This window comes from Nelusetta ayraudi, unplaced genomic scaffold (assembly GCF_046127955.1).
Source record: "Nelusetta ayraudi isolate G7.1 ecotype Tasmania unplaced genomic scaffold, CSIRO-AGI_Nayr_v1 ptg000070l, whole genome shotgun sequence".
NCBI classification, from domain to species: domain Eukaryota; kingdom Metazoa; phylum Chordata; class Actinopteri; order Tetraodontiformes; family Monacanthidae; genus Nelusetta; species Nelusetta ayraudi.
Genome location: NW_027466120.1, coordinates 2,468,117 through 2,485,046, shown reverse-complemented (window position 1 = coordinate 2,485,046; position 16,930 = coordinate 2,468,117). Strand labels below are relative to the sequence as shown.

The 16,930-nt window shown below is 43.9% G+C and overlaps 1 protein-coding gene across 2 annotated transcripts; it reads left to right on the top strand.

Annotated features, from left to right (window-relative positions):
• Positions 1-741: 741 nt before the first annotated feature.
• On the top strand, positions 742-16,511 carry pik3cd (phosphatidylinositol-4,5-bisphosphate 3-kinase, catalytic subunit delta). Of its 2 annotated transcripts, XM_076041715.1 has the most exons (23): positions 747-1,026; positions 2,157-2,331; positions 3,106-3,334; positions 4,092-4,327; positions 4,610-4,786; positions 5,644-5,799; positions 6,191-6,280; positions 7,258-7,479; positions 9,202-9,298; positions 9,586-9,716; positions 9,807-9,857; positions 9,974-10,141; positions 10,773-10,894; positions 11,003-11,146; positions 11,246-11,345; positions 11,436-11,602; positions 12,037-12,146; positions 12,337-12,415; positions 12,499-12,687; positions 13,461-13,584; positions 13,864-14,009; positions 14,087-14,219; positions 14,301-16,511. In XM_076041715.1, the coding sequence occupies exons 2-23, from the start codon at positions 2,191-2,193 to the stop codon at positions 14,436-14,438; spliced, it is 3,150 nt and encodes a 1,049-aa protein (XP_075897830.1). In that variant the 5' UTR covers positions 747-1,026; positions 2,157-2,190; the 3' UTR covers positions 14,439-16,511. The 2 variants fall into 2 exon arrangements, with proteins under 2 accessions (XP_075897831.1, XP_075897830.1); XM_076041716.1 differs by lacking the exons at positions 14,087-14,219; positions 14,301-16,511 and having other exon boundaries at positions 742-1,026; positions 13,821-14,005.
• Positions 16,512-16,930: the final 419 nt, after the last annotated feature.

Here is a 16,930-nt window from a genome sequence, read left to right as displayed (position 1 = left end):
AGTACATCCAGTTGTAAAATATGCATGGTCTTCTTATTGATACAGTATGTGCAGAGAGTAGGTGTGGGTCAATGTTTGCCAAGCTGTACAAATAATTGTCCCTCCTGTTTCATTTCAAAATGAATAACTATTTTTGGTTTATTTAGTTATTTCACTGTTTCTACACTAAATTATGATATTCTATTAAATTAATATTTAGTTTAAGATTTTAGTTTTACCTGCAGACACACACTAGTAAAAAAAAAAAAAGAAAAGAGGAAAGAGTTAATAAATGGTCAAGGCAGTAATTGTATTGTCTTTCAAAAGTCTTTCAAATATTGTTATGCAATAACTTCTTTATTTTGTTCAACTTTTATTAGGTTTAATTGTGTAAATGATCATAAAGACTGTGTTTAAATGCAAATTAAAATGGAATCTTGTATTCAACTGTTTAAAGAATAACTCGGCAGTATAAAACTTACAAAGGAATCTACTGAAATAATTAAAGCGACACATGCGTGCTTTTACTTGGAAAAGTGAACTCTGGAAAATAATCTTATCTTACTTATCAAATTTAAAATAATCTAGTAAGGTGTCTCTTGACTGTGTGTATTTAAAAGCTGACAACGAAATAAAACTAATAAATCAAAAATCAATTAAAAAATATATTTATTTTTTTTTCCAAGCCAAGCAAAAAACTCTCCTCTCTGAATGAGCGCAGTTGTGAAGGGGGCGGTAGGGTAGGCGGGTGTTGGTGCGCAAAGGAAGAGAGAGGAGCGCGTTCACTTTCACTTCGCGCACACGCCACACTTGGTGGACGGTCCCTTGCAGGCAGCTCGAGGAGAAGAAGACGTTCGCGGGCGGCGACACCATCCTCCGCTTGAATGACGGCGGCGAGGCGGGGGAACGCTTGAGCGCCCCACGCGCTCTCGCACGGCTCGTATTTACACGCAAGCGGCGACGTCAACAACGTGATGCTCGTCCCGCGACAGCAGCAGCAGCAGCAGCAGCGGTGAGGAGGAGATGACCGGTTGCTAGAGCTCACAGGCAAGTGTGTGTGTGTGTGTGTGTGTGTGTGTGTGTGTGTGTGTGTGTGTGTGTGTGTGTGTGTGTGTGTGTGTGTGTGTGTGGGCGGGCGCGCGCGGGGCGTGGGGGGAGGGGGCCCCGACGCTAACAGGTTGGCACCGACGTCGAGTCACGCAGCCACGGACGGAACATGACGCCGTTCAGCGTCTGCTCCCTTCACGCTCATCTCACCTCACACCGTCATTAGTCTCTTCTTTTCACTTATATTCATTCATTCATTCATTTTTAAATACTTTTTAGACACACAAGTCGTGTCTGTTCAGCCTGCACAGTTTCTCTTTCCTGAAGAAAAAAAAAAAAAAATCAATGGTGTAGAATTACTTATTGGTTAACTGGCGGTCAGAGTGCGTGGACATGTCATGTGGAGTGCGGAAAGGGAGGACATGTCTTGCTAACCCGGCGTTGTGTGATGATTTAATATGGATAGTTTGTCTCCTTTGTGTTTCTTTAAATTGTGCCTTCTTCGCTTCAAATGACCCCCCAGGTAAAATGTCTTTGTCACTTTGGGTGGAGCAGAGTGCAGTAGCCCTGCACAGCAGTTTAACTCTCTCATGCAACAAATTGCAAAGAGGAGTTCAGGTTCCAAACAAGGCCTCTGGGTTCTTGTTTGAGTCATGTGTTTAGTGTCACCTTTGTTTTTGATGTGATTAGATTGGCACCTTTTTTTTTTTTTTGGAACAAAAAAAGTGTTGCTGATTTTTGTTGGATGCCTTTATCTTAAGGTTTTTGTTTTTTTTTAATACCTTGCCATCACAGGGTCCTTCAGTTTGAGGCTTGTAACTTGTGTGTCAGCCAAGTGCGATTTTTTGAATGGGTCTTGAGGCTTTCAGAGTTAAAAAAATAAATAAATAAATTTAAAAAAAACAAGACGAAAAAAAAACAAAACAAAACTTGAAAAATTCAAATTGGTAATGTGGCACGCACACACACACAGCACACTCGCTTCTAGTGGACCCACTAACCCTGGCTGTGTGTGTGTGTGTGTGTGTGTGTGTGTGTGTGTGTGTGTGTGTGTGTGTGTGTGTGTGTGTGTGTGTGTGTGTGTGTGTGTGTGTGTGTGTTGGCTGGCTGGCTGGTGTTCCGGTGAGCAGCAGAGGAGCTGACGGTAAATGAGAGGCCGTCACCATGCCCCCGGGGAAGTATGGGATGCAGGAGGAGTGGGAGAAGGAGGGGGACCATGGGATCGACATGGACTTCCTGCTTCCGACCGGGATCATCCTCAAATTCGCCGTGTCTCGCAACGACACCATCAAAACCATCAAAAAAGTATGTCCCGTCCTGTCCAGCACCGCAGAGGTAGACGCACCTGATGTGATGCGGCCGCGCGTTGATGTTGTTTCAATCATTTCTTCAGCATTGCAGCTGATTGGCTGCGGCGTGACACTGCGGCTCTGATGATCCCAGTTTGCAGGAAAAGAAAATATAATCCTTCACCATTGTTATTTACAATACACTCTCTCTCTCTCTCTCTCTCTCTCTCTCTCGCTCTCTCTCTCTCTCTCTCTCGCTCTGCGCTCTTAAGTTAATTGGTTGACAGAATACTCCCAGCAGACATTAGGCTAATTAAACCGTGGCACAGTGGGAACAATGCTTGCGTGCGCTGTCGATTCATCTTGAAGTTGGAGTAGAGAGATACAGCGAGAGAGACAGACAGATTTTTATATATATTTTCCAGCTCCGCGCCAAGGCAGATCTGCTGTTAAATGTGAATGTGCCAGTTTCTATGCCAACAGTTCTGCCTCCTCAGGCTGTTTGATTTCAGCCGCGTTAAGTAATAATTCTCTGGGAAGCCGATAAGATGCCTCGCTTGATTAAACGTCCCTCCAGTCGGGCCAATTCTCAAAGAAGCGAAGAAAATGCTCCCAAAATGTCCCGTTTGGTTTTTTCCTCAGAGGACAGTCCAGGTTTGAGCGGAACAGGATTTTTAATTTGCTTAGTTTAAGCCTGGATACATGACACTTTGGCTTTTCATGTGTACAGTTCGATGTCAAACACCTTCGCTTTCGATCCGACGGCGGTCTCTCCCGTTCCTCATTTCAGATGGTCTGGAGGAACGCCAGGAACGAGGCCCTGTACAGCGGGCTGGGCGACCCCGACGCGTACGTCTTCACCTGCATCAACCACACGGCCGAGAGGGAGGAGCTGGAGGAGGAGTCGAGGCGCATCAGCGACGTCAAGCCTTTCATGTGTGTTCTGAGGCTGGTGGCCAGGGAAGGCGACCGCGTGGAGAAGCTCACCAACACCCAGATCAGTCAGCTCACCGGCAAAGGTCAGCAGGTCGCAGGCCACAGCAGGAAGGCAAAACCTTTGCTTTGCAGGCGGAGTCAATGCAACCCAACTGAACTCTTCAGAATTCTGGGGAATAGTCAAAAAATCCAGAATAAAGTACATTTTGTTTGATAGGTTTTGCCCTAAAGTCTGATTTAATAGCGTTCACCGCTAACACTCTAAATGATGTAGGCCTTATATTATGGCGCAGGTGTGTTTTAGTGACTTCATACTTAAATAAGCCGCTTTCGTGAAATGACGAGTGGTTTCATTTCTCATATTGTCCTACAATATCTTCAGAAGTAGTTTTTTTTTTTTACCCAAACACTGAACCTATTTTCAAAAAACCAGAAGCACCAGATTATTTGCATGGATGGAATCAAGTTAACATTCATTTCATGGTCAATAGGTCTAGTTCGAATGGCACCATGAAAATAAATTATTACTCTGGTTGTGACTAATAGAAAGACTGCAGATTAAAACAGTTCTGTTGTCACTTCAGTGTTATTTTCTTGATAATTTTTGATAATTTTCAGATTTGCTACAGGCTGATGGAGCTCAACCCTCAGCTACATTGTGCTTTTGGACTCAAATTTTTTATACCGTCATAGTGTTGGAATGGGTTGACATTCCCAATAAACTGTAAATGTGACTTCCATTTCAATCAACAAAACATGCGGGAGTTGGTTGGCGGTGTGAACGTTCATTTTTCTTTGCGAGACTTCCATGTTACTCATCCTGACATAATGATTTGCCAGGGTTGCACGAGTTTGAGGCCCAGAAGAACAACGAGGTGAACGAATTCCGCACCAAGATGAGGACGTTTTGCGAGGAGAAGGCTCAGCAGCGGCAGATGTTGCCGTGGCAGCGGTGGATGGAGTACAACTTCCCCTGCCAGCTGGAGCCATGCTGCTCGCCGCCGAGCAGCTGGGCCGCGGCCAAATCCAAAAGCGCCAAAAAGATCTTCATCAACATCAAGTTCGAGGCGTCTGATGTGAGTCCGTCCGCCGATGTTGCGTTTGCGTACCTTGGCAAAGGTTATTCAAAGAGACGAAAGAGGACCTGAGCTCATACAGTCTGGGAGGACATGGGGTTAACAGGGGTTTGTGGAGGAGGATTTGAAGTCGGTGTGACAGATAAAGGTGAAAACCCCCTCCCACGCTGCTCACACTTTCCTGAAAGTCCTGAAAGAGACGAAAGTTGCGTTCTGCGTGTGTGTATTTTCCAAAGGCCAAGGCACTTTGCTCAATCAAAAATGTCTCTTGCTCTCAAAAAGGAAAGCTTCATGCTGCAGCAGGACCCCCAGGACCAACCGGTGGCCCTGATGAAGAGTGCCCTGAAGAAGAAGGCCACCGTCTTCCGCTCGGTGCGGCAGGAGCCTGAGGACTACACCCTGCAGGTCAACGGGACCTGGGACTTTATCTACGGGAATCAGCCGCTGAGTCAGTTCAAAGTAAGTTGGCAGTCTGGGCTGACTTGTCTGGTGTGAGTCTACCCCGTTTAAAAACGCTCTTTTGGACACATGGGCTTTTTGGGTGCAGTACATCGAGTGGCCACTGGGGGAAAGATTGCGGCACTGCCATATTGCCAGTCTGGTATCCACTTCTTGTAATTCATCCATGTTTTGGAGAGCAATGCAGAGGCTGCAGGTGATGCAGCCGCCTTCCAATCTCACTTCTGACGTATAAAAAAGGTCCAGAACCGTTCTGCACAGCAGTTGACGACTCCATGATTTGGCTTATGGCCGCATCAGCTGAGGTTGTTACGATTTTAAAAGTGGACAGAGAAGTGGAAAGGATGAGACGCCAAGTTGCTTTGTGCCACCTGCCTAAAAAAATGGCTAATTATCATTAGCACTAGACATTTTCTGCTGTGTCAGGAGCTGTGCATTTTATTTTATTTTTGCCGAACCCTGAATGGTTTTTATATATATATATATATACATATATCTTTGTGTATTTCTGCTCGCGGCCGGTACGAGGGACTGGCAATATCTGAGGCGACTTTTCAGAGCAGGACTGCTGCGGGTGGAGCTGACAGAAGCAGGAAACCCCGGCGCTGGTTCTGAAGGTCCTGCTACCTGCAGGAGGGGGTGACTCATATCAGTCCAGCAGCCCCGCAGAGTGGGAGCCGCGGGTCCATCCATGCTGCACATAATGTGATTTTGCCTGCATTAACCTACTGCAAATGAACAGCCTACAGGAGTGCATCTGAACACTGGGGAGCATCTGCGGCTGCACGGCACTGCAACAAACAGTCTTCCTTTCGTTCAGCCCCCCCTGTTTTGTTTTTTTTCTTCTGTTCTTTCAGTACATTTTCTCCTGTCTGAGGAATGGCATAAAACCGCTCCTGACCATGGTGCACCACTCCACCATCTTCAAGTACCAGAGTGAGCAGGGCACCCTGTGCACGCAGGTGTTCAAGAGTCGCTCCGTGACCAGACCCCCGCCGCTGCCCCTGAAGAAGGTGAGAGGTCAACCGGTGCCTCATTGACAGAGCAGCCCTCCACCTGTTCCGGTTCTCTCTTTAACTCCACTCTGCGGACTTTGAGCGAGGCCAACGGCACTTAACGCTCGGAGACTTTGAACTAATTTGGATGAGTTGTTATTTATTTTCTCTCTTTACGCTGAGCCCAACACAAACATCTCAAATTTACTTTTTTTGAGGCAAATATCCGCTGAAACATCTTCTTGAAAAACATGTGTACCGCACTCGCACGTTTCTCCTCGCTGCATTGTTCTTACTCATCAAACGGGAAAGTCTTGACACGTGTTTCACAAGACTGAACTGCAGCGAGAAGAAGCCAGAAAAAGCCTAAACAATCTCTAATTCCTCCTCCTGTGATTCCCCTCTGCAGCAAAACACCTCGTCTCTGTGGTCCATCAACGAGCCCTTCTACATACACCTGCTGCAGGGCAGCCGAGTCAACGCCGACGAGGGCATGAAGGTGGGTGTGGTTTCTTTTCAGGGGTTCTTTCCCCTGCTTTGCTGCTCAATGGAGCGTGTGGCCTGTTGGCTTGTTTACCCAATTTCTCAATTTCAGTTGTACTCGCGGCGGAGAGCGGCCCTGACATGTAAATGACAGGGAGTGACACGGCCCCCGACCGCACGTTTCCCATAATTCATCGAGGCGGTTGGTGAAAAGTTCAAAACAGGAAGTGGGGAGGGCCTATCTGATTTTTTTTAGGTCTCACTTGAAGGCCTAGATTCTAAGAAACTCGATGGTGCCGCCACGTCTCTCGGTTTTACTCCTCCATTTTCTTTCTCTGAAAACAACGCGGGTGCGCTGTTACTATTGCAGACAGGATTTAAAATTACACCTGCGCTTCGTGGTTAGTGTTTCCTGGCAAGTGACCAGCAAAACATAAGCATCTCTCAGCCAGACTGCAACTTCTGTTTTTGTCTCTGTCTGTATCGTATTTTATTTATTCATTTTTGCAATGCAAGGTAGACGTGAGCACGCACACGGAGATCCCTGTTCTCAGTGTTCATGACTAAAGTGCGTTACGTTTTCCGATGGGAGTTTGTAAGCGTAATTGCACTTCCGGCTGATGGCAAATTGTCATACGTGACGTAATTATCCATCCCAGAGAAAACCCCTTCAGGGGAAGGATGACCACTCAAAACATTTTGGTAAACGTAGATTGGGAGCATTCTGGACTTCCAAAGAAAAGGCAGGAGCTTAATGGCCTTCGCAATATTAAATTTGGTTTATCACTGCTGATGCAGCCGGGCTGCGGCCACCTGCTCCTGTTATGACGGCGCCGACCCTTTGACTCATCGTTGTAGAGACTCAGGAAACTCTGAATCATCTGCAGAAACCTGTCAACAAACAATCAAGTCTCTCGGCTCCCCAACTTCCATCTCATCAGCACTCATCAGTGTGGGTTTGTTTTTTTTAATTACACGTCTCTCTCCTTCCAGCTTGTGGTGCAGGCCGGCCTGTTCCACGGCAGCGAGCTGCTCTGCAAGGTGGTGACCAGCTCCGAGGTGACGGTGCGCTCGGAGCCGCTGTGGGACCAGCGGCTGGAGTTTGACATCCACGTGGCCGACCTGCCGCGCATGAGCCGGCTGTGCATCGCCCTCTACGCCGTCATCGAGAAGGCCAAGAAACCCCGAGGCACCAAAAAGAAGAATAAGAAAGCGGTGGGGTCCCCCGTTCATCGTAACAACACACAATCACACACTCTGCAGGGCTTTAGTTTATAAATTGAAGCAGGCAGGGCCTGGGGAGCGTTGCGTCTGGTACGTGTGAATTCTGTTAGCGAGCACAAGCAGATCCGTTTCCTCTCAGAGGCGTGTGTGCTCGCACGGCTGTGTGGGTGTTGTTGTTGTTGTGTTTTTTTTTTTTTCTTCACTCTTCTTCTGCTGATGCGTCTGGCCGCGCCGAGCATGTTCAGTGGCAATGCTGCGGTTTTATTTTCATCCGCTCTATCTCTTTTATCTCCACATCGCGCCAAGGAAGGAAGAGGGTTGCCAAGCATTTTCACGGAATCCTAAATTTGTCCCCTGCGAGTAGCCGTTCATTCGCGTTCGCAGGCACGACACAGGAGTCTGTTTTTGTCGTTTTTTTTTTTTTCCAAGTTCTTCATTTTTGAGTGTTGTAACACTTCTGGCGAAAAGCACCAAAGCAAGAATGCAAAAGAAAAAAAATGAAATGTTTGAGAAACACAATTTTTACGTGATGTACTTCCTCAGTGATGGACAGTGTAACGGTCTCATTTTATGATGCATACAATTTTATTATTTGGCTTATTTATCGTGATTTTTTAAAACCATATATTTCCATGTATTACTTTTCTTTAGTTTCTTTAAAAAAACAATTTAAATTTAAATGCATTTGGACAAAAAAATATACACTTCAACAGTGAAAGAAAAAATTAATATGAGCATCTATTTGATAAAACAATTTTGTGACCAAGAGACATTTTCACTTTCCTCCGACTTCCTAATTTTTCAAGCCTCGGCACTAATTCAGTAACTGTACTATGAGTTCATGTTAACGCTGGCCTCCGAACTCCCACTCATCTCGCACACTCGCGAGTACAGTCGGCCAGTTTGAATTCCGCTTTCTGTCCCTTCGCCGCAGCCTTTTTGTTTTGAAACAGCCGTATGTGCCCAGGTGGGGTTCTGAGTACGGCGGCCACTTCTGCATTCTGGTCCACTTCTCTCTAATGCTGCCAGGAAGAGAAGTCCTGCAGACAGAGGACAGAAATACACACAGGGCTACTGATTATTTTAGACCCCAGTCTTTCAATGCACTGTGAGGTTTTTATCGGAGCCGCTGCATTGAACTTCAAGTTCTGTGCAAGTTCTAAATAAATAGAGAAATATGGTTGGGTGATTTTCTAAAGGTCGTTTTGGGATGTCCTTTTATTTTACTGACAATCAAATTTTACAAATGGAATTGATAAATATTTATTTTTTGTTTAGCTCCCAATTAATCATTTAAGGCAAAGAATAATAGTAAAGTTCACTTTATATAAGCGTCCAAATGATTAAATACCTTTTATTTAATATAATATAATATAATATAATAATATTATATGATATTATATTATGTAAATATATTTTTTTTTACATTATTATATGAATTTCTATCCTTTTTTATCTATATGTCTATTTCTACTGAAAAAAGTTGTACCCTTCCACTTGGACTGGCTACAGAACAGAGAGATTCAATTTTAAGCGCATCTTCATCCGGCCGTCAAGACTTGGGCAAACGAAACCGTTTCTCTTCTAAATAAAGTGTGCCACAACACATGTCCCCCATGGGTCGCCTATAGCTTCCTGTCACGTACGCACCTCTTCCTGGTGGTCTTTTCAAGTGGCTTGATAAAAGCTCATTGTCAGTGTTTGTCTCTACAGGACTGTCCCATCGCCTGGGTGAACACCATGGTGTTTGACTACAAGGACCAGCTGAAGACCGGAGAGTTCAGCCTGTCCATGTGGTCGTCCGTCCCTGGTACTTATGTCCTTCTCCATTTTCTTCAGAAAATAGAGAGAGTTCAGCCACAGGGCAACACTGCACCACGACTGCTTTATTGTGGCTTCACCGTGTTGGGACATATTAGTGAAATTTGTTGCTTTTTAGAACAAATTTGCAATACAGGGCTACTTGATTTGAAGTGTAAACGCTGATACTTAACAGAATAATGTACTTTTTTAATTTTACCGAGCAGGTTAAGGTTAGTGATTGTCTTTGCTGTTGTTTTTTTTTGTAAATTAAACTAAAAATCTGATTGGTCCCAGATGACAAAGGCGACCTGTTGAACCCGATGGGAACAGTAGAGAACAACCCCAATGTGGACAGTGCTGCTGGCCTCGTCATCTGCTTCCCCAACATCCGACCCTATCCTCTGTACTACCCTCCACTGGACAAGGTGCCTCATTTCTTTTAAGAATTATATGTCAATTATTTGATTTGTTTAGTTATGCAGAACAAACAAAACAATTGCACGTTTGTTTTGCAGATAGGTAATGTGGAGAGGAACGGCGATGTGTCTTTTGTCAGTAAAGAAGAGGTAAAACCTTTCTTACAATGCAGGGAAAAAATACTGGAAATAGGCAAAAATAAATAAACAGATAATTTTTTTACTCCGTGTTTTAATGTGTGTGTGTGTTTGTTCTTTTGTCGTAGCACCTGAGACTAAAAGAAATCATGGACAACAAAAACTACACTGAGTTCTTCGAGGACGAGAAGGAGCTCCTGTGGAAGCTTCGTGCAGAAGTCCGAGACCATTATCCCGAAAGCTTGTCCAAGCTGCTCCTCATCACCAAATGGAATAAACGTGAAGACGTGCTTCAGGTAAACTTAGAGACACTTTTACTATTGACAGTGATTCTAGCATTCCAGCCCATATCCTGTGCTTTTAACTTTACTCAACACTTTGTCTTTAAAATAATCTAATTCATTCATTCATTTTCCATACCCGCTTAGTCCCGAGCTCAGGGTCACGGGGGTCTGCTGGAGCCTCTCCCAGCTGTCTTAGGGCGAAGGCAGGGTGACACCCTGGACAAGTCGCCAGTTCATCGCAGGGCCACATAGAGACAAACAACCATTCACACTCACATGCACACCTACGGACAATTTAGAGTCTTCAATTGACCTCACATGCATGTTTTTGGAGTGTGGGAGGAACCCGGAGAACCCGGAGAGAACCCATGCAGACACAGGGAGAACATGCAAACTCCACACAGAAAAGTCCCAAGCCCGGAATCAAACCCACCACCTTCTTGCTGTGAGGCGGCAGCGCTAACCACTGCGCCACCGTGTCGCCCAAAATATCTAATAATAATGGACTCGATGTTTGTCGTCACGCAGCTGCTGTTATATTGAGGGATAACATCATTATAATCAAACAACCGTGCAGTTTTAATTCCTCTTTGCGTGGTTCAAAAACACCAAACAAACCCAACAACCTTTTGACCCTCTTCAGATGGTGAGCTTGTTGAAAAACTGGCCTGACCTCCCAGCCATTCACGCCCTGGAGCTGCTGGACTACAGTTTTCCTGACCCAGCGGTCCGTTCGTTCACCATCAGATGCCTCAGAAAACTCAGGTACACAAACATTCTTTGTCCAATTCGCGGCCCCAGTTTCTGTGTCTTGGCAGAGTTCAGTTTGGACTTTTAACGACGTCAAGATTTGTTGCGTCTTTCTTCACACAGTGATGATGAACTTCTGCAGTACCTCATCCAGTTGGTCCAGGTCTTGAAGTACGAGTCCTACCTGGACTGTGACCTCACCACCTTCCTGCTCGAGAGAGCACTGTCCAACAGGAGAATAGGACACTTTCTATTTTGGCATCTAAAGTAAATCTTGCAAAAGAACAATACAAAAACATAAAAACATCAACAGCATCTGCTTTTTTTCCCCCTGTGTTTGACCGTAGATTGTGTGAACTATTGCAGGTCAGAAATCCACGTGCCATCTGTGAGATTGCGTTTCATTCTGATCCTGGAGGCCTACTGCAGGGGCAACATCTGGCACATCAAGCTCTTAATCAGACAGGTGAAGCCACACGCTGATGTGAACTCCTTCCAAACTTTCTTTCTTGCGACTCTAATGTGCCGCCTTTGCCCTCTTGCACTGTCCGTGCAGAACGAGGCTCTGCTCAAGATGAAGACCCTGAGCGACATCGTCAAGTCGGGCTCTCAGAAGATGACGGTGGACGGACTGAAGTCGTGCATCAGCCACGAGTCGTATCTGGAGCCCCTGTCAGACCTGCTGTCGCCGCTCGACCCCAGCGTCGTCCTGACCAAGATCTGGTTGGTGCCAGACGCACACACGCACGCTACTCTGCTCCAACTTATTGTCTTTTCTGTCTTTACTGAATCACAGAATGATTAATGGACATCTTATGGTTTGCAAATGCAGCATTTTGTTGCTTTAATTTGTTTTTCACAGTGATAAAATCCTAAAAGATTTGGTTAGTAGCATTTTATTTCACTTCCTTTTCTTACTTAATTCTATCTAGAAGCAAACAAACGTCATTCTTTTTTTTTTTTCAAAAATTAGCAAATATGTATTTCAGATGCATCCCTGTTTGACAGTATTCATAATTCAGCATTTCGTCACAGCCTGCCTCAAACTTCTTTTGCACTATTGTCTCGACCAAAAAAATAAAGTTCCAACTTAACTTGCAATTCTGGCAGTGTCGCAATGATCTTGTGTTTTACGCTAAGTGTGTTTGGCCTTGCAGCGCAGACAAGTGCAGGTTTATGGACTCCAAGATGAAGCCACTGTGGCTGATGTACAAAAACCCCAGCACTCAAGGAGACATGATGGGCATCATCTTCAAGAATGGAGACGGTGAGCCTCATGGAAAAGCACAAACAAACTCTGGAAGAATAAACTTTAAAAAAAAAAAAAAAAAGAAGAAGCTCTGCTTGGGTTTAAAACAAATTAAAAAGTCAAAAATAAGATTAAAAATTGATACCCTACTTTACAAAGAAGATATTCTTCTTCTTTTTTAACGTCAGTCTTCATTCGTTGCCTTCAGATCTTCGACAGGACATGTTGACGCTGCAGATGATCCAGCTCATGGAGAATTTATGGAAAAAGGAAGACCTGGATCTCAGGTACGGCAGGCCAAGTTTTTTGCTCTTCATTTGACACAGTCGTCGTATCTAATTAGACGTTACGACGTCCCCGACGCTCACAGGATGATCCCGTACGGCTGTTTATCCACCGGGAACAAGATGGGACTCATCGAGGTGGTGAAGAGCTCGGACACCATCGCCAACATCCAGCGAAACAACAGCAACAGTGCCGGGATGGCAGCAACAAGCGTACTGGTTGCTGCCTTCAACAAGGACGCTCTGCTCAACTGGCTCAAATCCAAGAATCCAGAGTGAGTGTTGGGATTCTTACAGAATTATTTCTGTGAAAAGACAGCGGTGCTGTGAGTTTTGCACAATACCAGGCCTTTCACCGCAAAACATCTGGAAAAAAAACACCCTGAACCTTAGTGCAAATACCATCAAATATAGATTGTATTATAAATAGATAAGACATTTAACCTTGAACTCAAAAAGCAATCTAGACATTTATTTTGGTGGTTGTTTTTTTTGTAATCCCGACATCTTTTCAATAGAAGCAATACATCCTGTATACTTATTTGGAAGATAAAATAAAGAATATGAAGGGTGATTTGTCAGCAGTGATGAGAGCACTTCGTTATAAAACTGTTCTGTGTTTTTTTTTATGACTGAGCAGCAGTGTAAATTGCGCAGGCACTTGCAGCTTCAGGAGCATTAGATAAGAGTCGTTTTTTTATTTGGTGGTACACCGTGTGATGGCCTTGTCTGTTGGAATGAGCAGAGAGTGAGGGAAGATGGAGATGGAGAGACACCTTAGTGTGCCAGATTGGCAAGACAGGCTGTTTGAACACATTCAACCCTCTGCACTCCTGTTCCGAGAAGAATTTTGCAGTCAGTCATTCATTGCCCAAAGGAATTCCTCCTTCTCCTGTGAATATTTTATGTGGCAGCGAGGGCGGGAATCAGCCTTGTGACTGTGTGGGGGCGCTTAGTGGGTTACCAGTTTGCGTGATTAATCAATGCTCTGAAAACAGAACTTCTCATGCGTCACTTCCTTGTTGTTTTTCGTATAATCCCTCACCAGGGACAAACTCGATCAAGCAATAGAAGAGTTCACGCTGTCGTGCGCCGGCTACTGTGTAGCTACTTACGTCCTGGGCATCGGAGATCGTCACAACGACAATATCATGATCAGGGAAACTGGACAGGTACTGAGATGTTTAATCGCCACTAGGGGGCCAGCCTGATGTCACTTCCTTCTGAATGCACATCTGAAGTGGACCAAGTTATTTCAAAAAAATAAATGATTCTGCTTTTTGATTTTTTTTAAATGACTTGTGTGTCAAGATGTTTTATTAAGAAAACAAGCAAACAAACAAAATACCCATTTAAATCTCAAATATTAAATTGTTGAGCTCTCTTTGTCTTGTTGCTTGATCAACAGATCAAACTTAAGTGTACGTTCTTTGTAACTTTCCCTCCTCAAGCTCTTCCACATTGACTTTGGCCATTTCCTGGGCAACTTCAAGCGCAAACTTGGAATCAACAGGGAACGCGTGCCTTTCATCTTGACGTATGACTTTGTCCACGTGATCCAGCAAGGAAAGACCAACAACAGCGAGAAGTTTGAGAGGTAAAACATCCTTTACAATGGCTGTGTTTCTCCCATCTCTGTCTGCGTTTATGCTAACGGGCTGACTGCTGAACCAGGTTCAGGGAGTACTGCGAGCGGGCCTATAAGATCCTCTGCCGGAATGGGATGCTGTTTGTTAACCTCTTTGCTATGATGAAGGCAGCAGGACTGCCAGAACTCACATCCTTCAAGGACATCCAGTATCTAAAGGTATGTTGAGGTTGATGCAGCGGACGGTTTGAATTATTTTAAAATTCTAAAAAAAAAAAAATTTGCGTTTTGTTTTTGAAGGACTCTTTAGCTTTGGGCAAATCAGAGGAGGAGGCACTGAAGAATTTTAAAGTGAAGTTCAACGAAGCTCTGCGGGAAAGCTGGAAAACAAAGGTCAACTGGATGATGCACTCCTTAGCCAAAGATAACCGACCATGAGGAACACCAAGTCAACCTGAGGACCAGCCAAAAATTGTATCTACAGAGACACGAAGAAAGAAAAGTCAATCAAGTATTTTTGGTTCATTAGCCCAACAGATGTTTACTTGGAGACTGAGCAGGGGCGACTACTGACCATACCATGGAACTTTGAGAGGTTTAGTCTGCTCCTTCTCTGTCACTCATCAGACCATGGAATGCATTTTGCTCAAAGGATTCATTATTTTTAATTTTATTTGAACATTGTGTGCTCATGACAAAGCGTCATGTATTACTGGAGAATGAAAGTTTCATCTCGCAGCGGGAGGCAAAACCCACTCAAAGTCTGTGTTCGTTTCTGATGGTGGTTACTTTAAAGACTGTAGTAACGGGGCTGACGTATCTTCTCGAGAGGTTTGTCAGGTTTACAACTCTCAGTGGCTGCCTTCGCTTCTCAACAGCCCGGTTACACAGTTATAGTTTTTTTTTATGTTTTTCATTTTTTTTTTTTTATAATTATGTCATTTATTATTTAATTTGATTGCCTTTGAAAGATTGTTTAAAATTACAAATTAGCTTTTTTTTCTTTTTTTTTTTTTAAATGTGTTTCAGTGTTGTGTCTCCCATCAGTGTGTAACTTAGCATTTAAGTGCGCTGCCTTTGTTGTGCCAGTAGACAGTATTGTCAAAACTACATATTACTGTAAAACGGGACCTATTATTTTTAGAACATCAGCAGCAGCTTGTGCTGTCCAGTAGACTTTAAACCTACAACAGCCACCAGGCTGATGGATTGATATTTGTGTAAATATCCAAATTTCTATTGATGCTCAGAGGTTAGATTTTCTGCTAATTCTGTAGCAGAGAGCCAGCAACCTTTAGCTTAGCTTAGCACAAAGACTGTGAAGATGAGGAACGGCAAGCCTCCTCCTAATGGCACCTGTAATTAATCCATTACAGCTTGGTTTCTGTGTAATTATTAGGATGTCAAAAGGGCAAGTTGCAGTGTTACCAGTTCATGTAGGCCCGCAAGAGATAATGACGTATCAATCGTTTACTAAGGGACTGAGCCAGCACCTTCCTGTTTACAGTCTATGCTAGCTACTAACTCTAAGCTAAATTTCACCTTTTAAGGAACTGGTATGAAAGGAGGATTCCACTTTTGCGACTCATTGCAAAAGTTACAACAAGACAAGTCCAGCAAATGCAGCCTCAGTGTTTGTGTGTCTGGGTGGCAGTGTTTATTTTTTATATTTAAGTAAATTCTTATTGCAATCTAGAAACGTATGTGCCAGATGCCATGTTGTGAGAGATCTCATGCCTGGAGTATCATATTCTCTCATGTTCCAATACGTCTAGACTGTGCAGAGTGGTGTTGCAGTGAACCTGCTGCATGACGTTGTTTTATTGTGCTTTTGTTTTGTCCCTCCAAATTCCCCTGCAAACCTACCGTCTGTCTCAGTATCAGTCCTCCAAGTATGATGATGTGTTTTTTATTGCCTTATCCTTATCATACTTTAAAAAAAAAAAAAGTGCAGTTCCACTCCAGCTTGAGTCTTAGAGTGATGGCCACTCTAAAGGAACAGAGCAAGACGATTGTAAAAGACTTTATGAAATATTCACAGTTGTCCCTCAGTCTCGACTAAGCTCGACGGTTCTATTTAAAGCGGCTTAAAGCCAGCGGAAGTGAGTCCACTGAGATGGGTTCCTCTTTCAAATGAAAAAAAAAAAGAAGGTCTGCAGCCGCTCATTGGACATGCTGTAATACATAAATTATGCGCCTTTAAGCCCTTCACATTTCAGTGCTAAAAACAGATCCGTCTGCCCTTTCTCATCTTCTTCCCGATTCTACATTTTCTTTGCTTGCTGTACAATAGACATTTTCGTGTCGGAATTTACTGAGTGCCTCTTGAATTCAATGTAAGAAATAAGTGCCAGCCAGATCTCATGTACTATTGAATAAGAAAGCCATTCCAGAATTTGAACATTTGTTTGTCAGCGGTTGCACAACTGTTCACATTTTACGTTGGTTTCCCTGCCGTCATGTTTTGGACATCTTCAAAGGGACAGCCATCAATAAAAGCCATGAAATTCATTATCTTATTATAAGTTGGTCATTGCTAATATTTGGTCAGAGTTTATGCTTCATCATAGGTTTCTTTGAAAGGTCTGAATGCCCTTGTAGTGCCTGACAGATTTATTCTGGAGGGCTGAGTTTAAAGCGGAGGGCACACCCCAATTGTTGTTATTGTTGAATCTTCTTTAATGAGTTCTTCAACACCCTGCTCATGAATTACTAAGTTATGAAAACCAGATGCTCATCCTTAAACGCCACATATTTTGTAAAATTAACATGACCAATGTTTTTGCGTCCTGTTATGACTCTCAGTGAGCACCTTGTAAAATAACTCCTTTTAACTTTTTCGTTAGCTTACTCTTGTTTTCCTAAAGTTTTAAAAACAAGCTGATCCAGAAATCAGGGATTTCTGATGTAGAACTATGAATAAGGGTGAA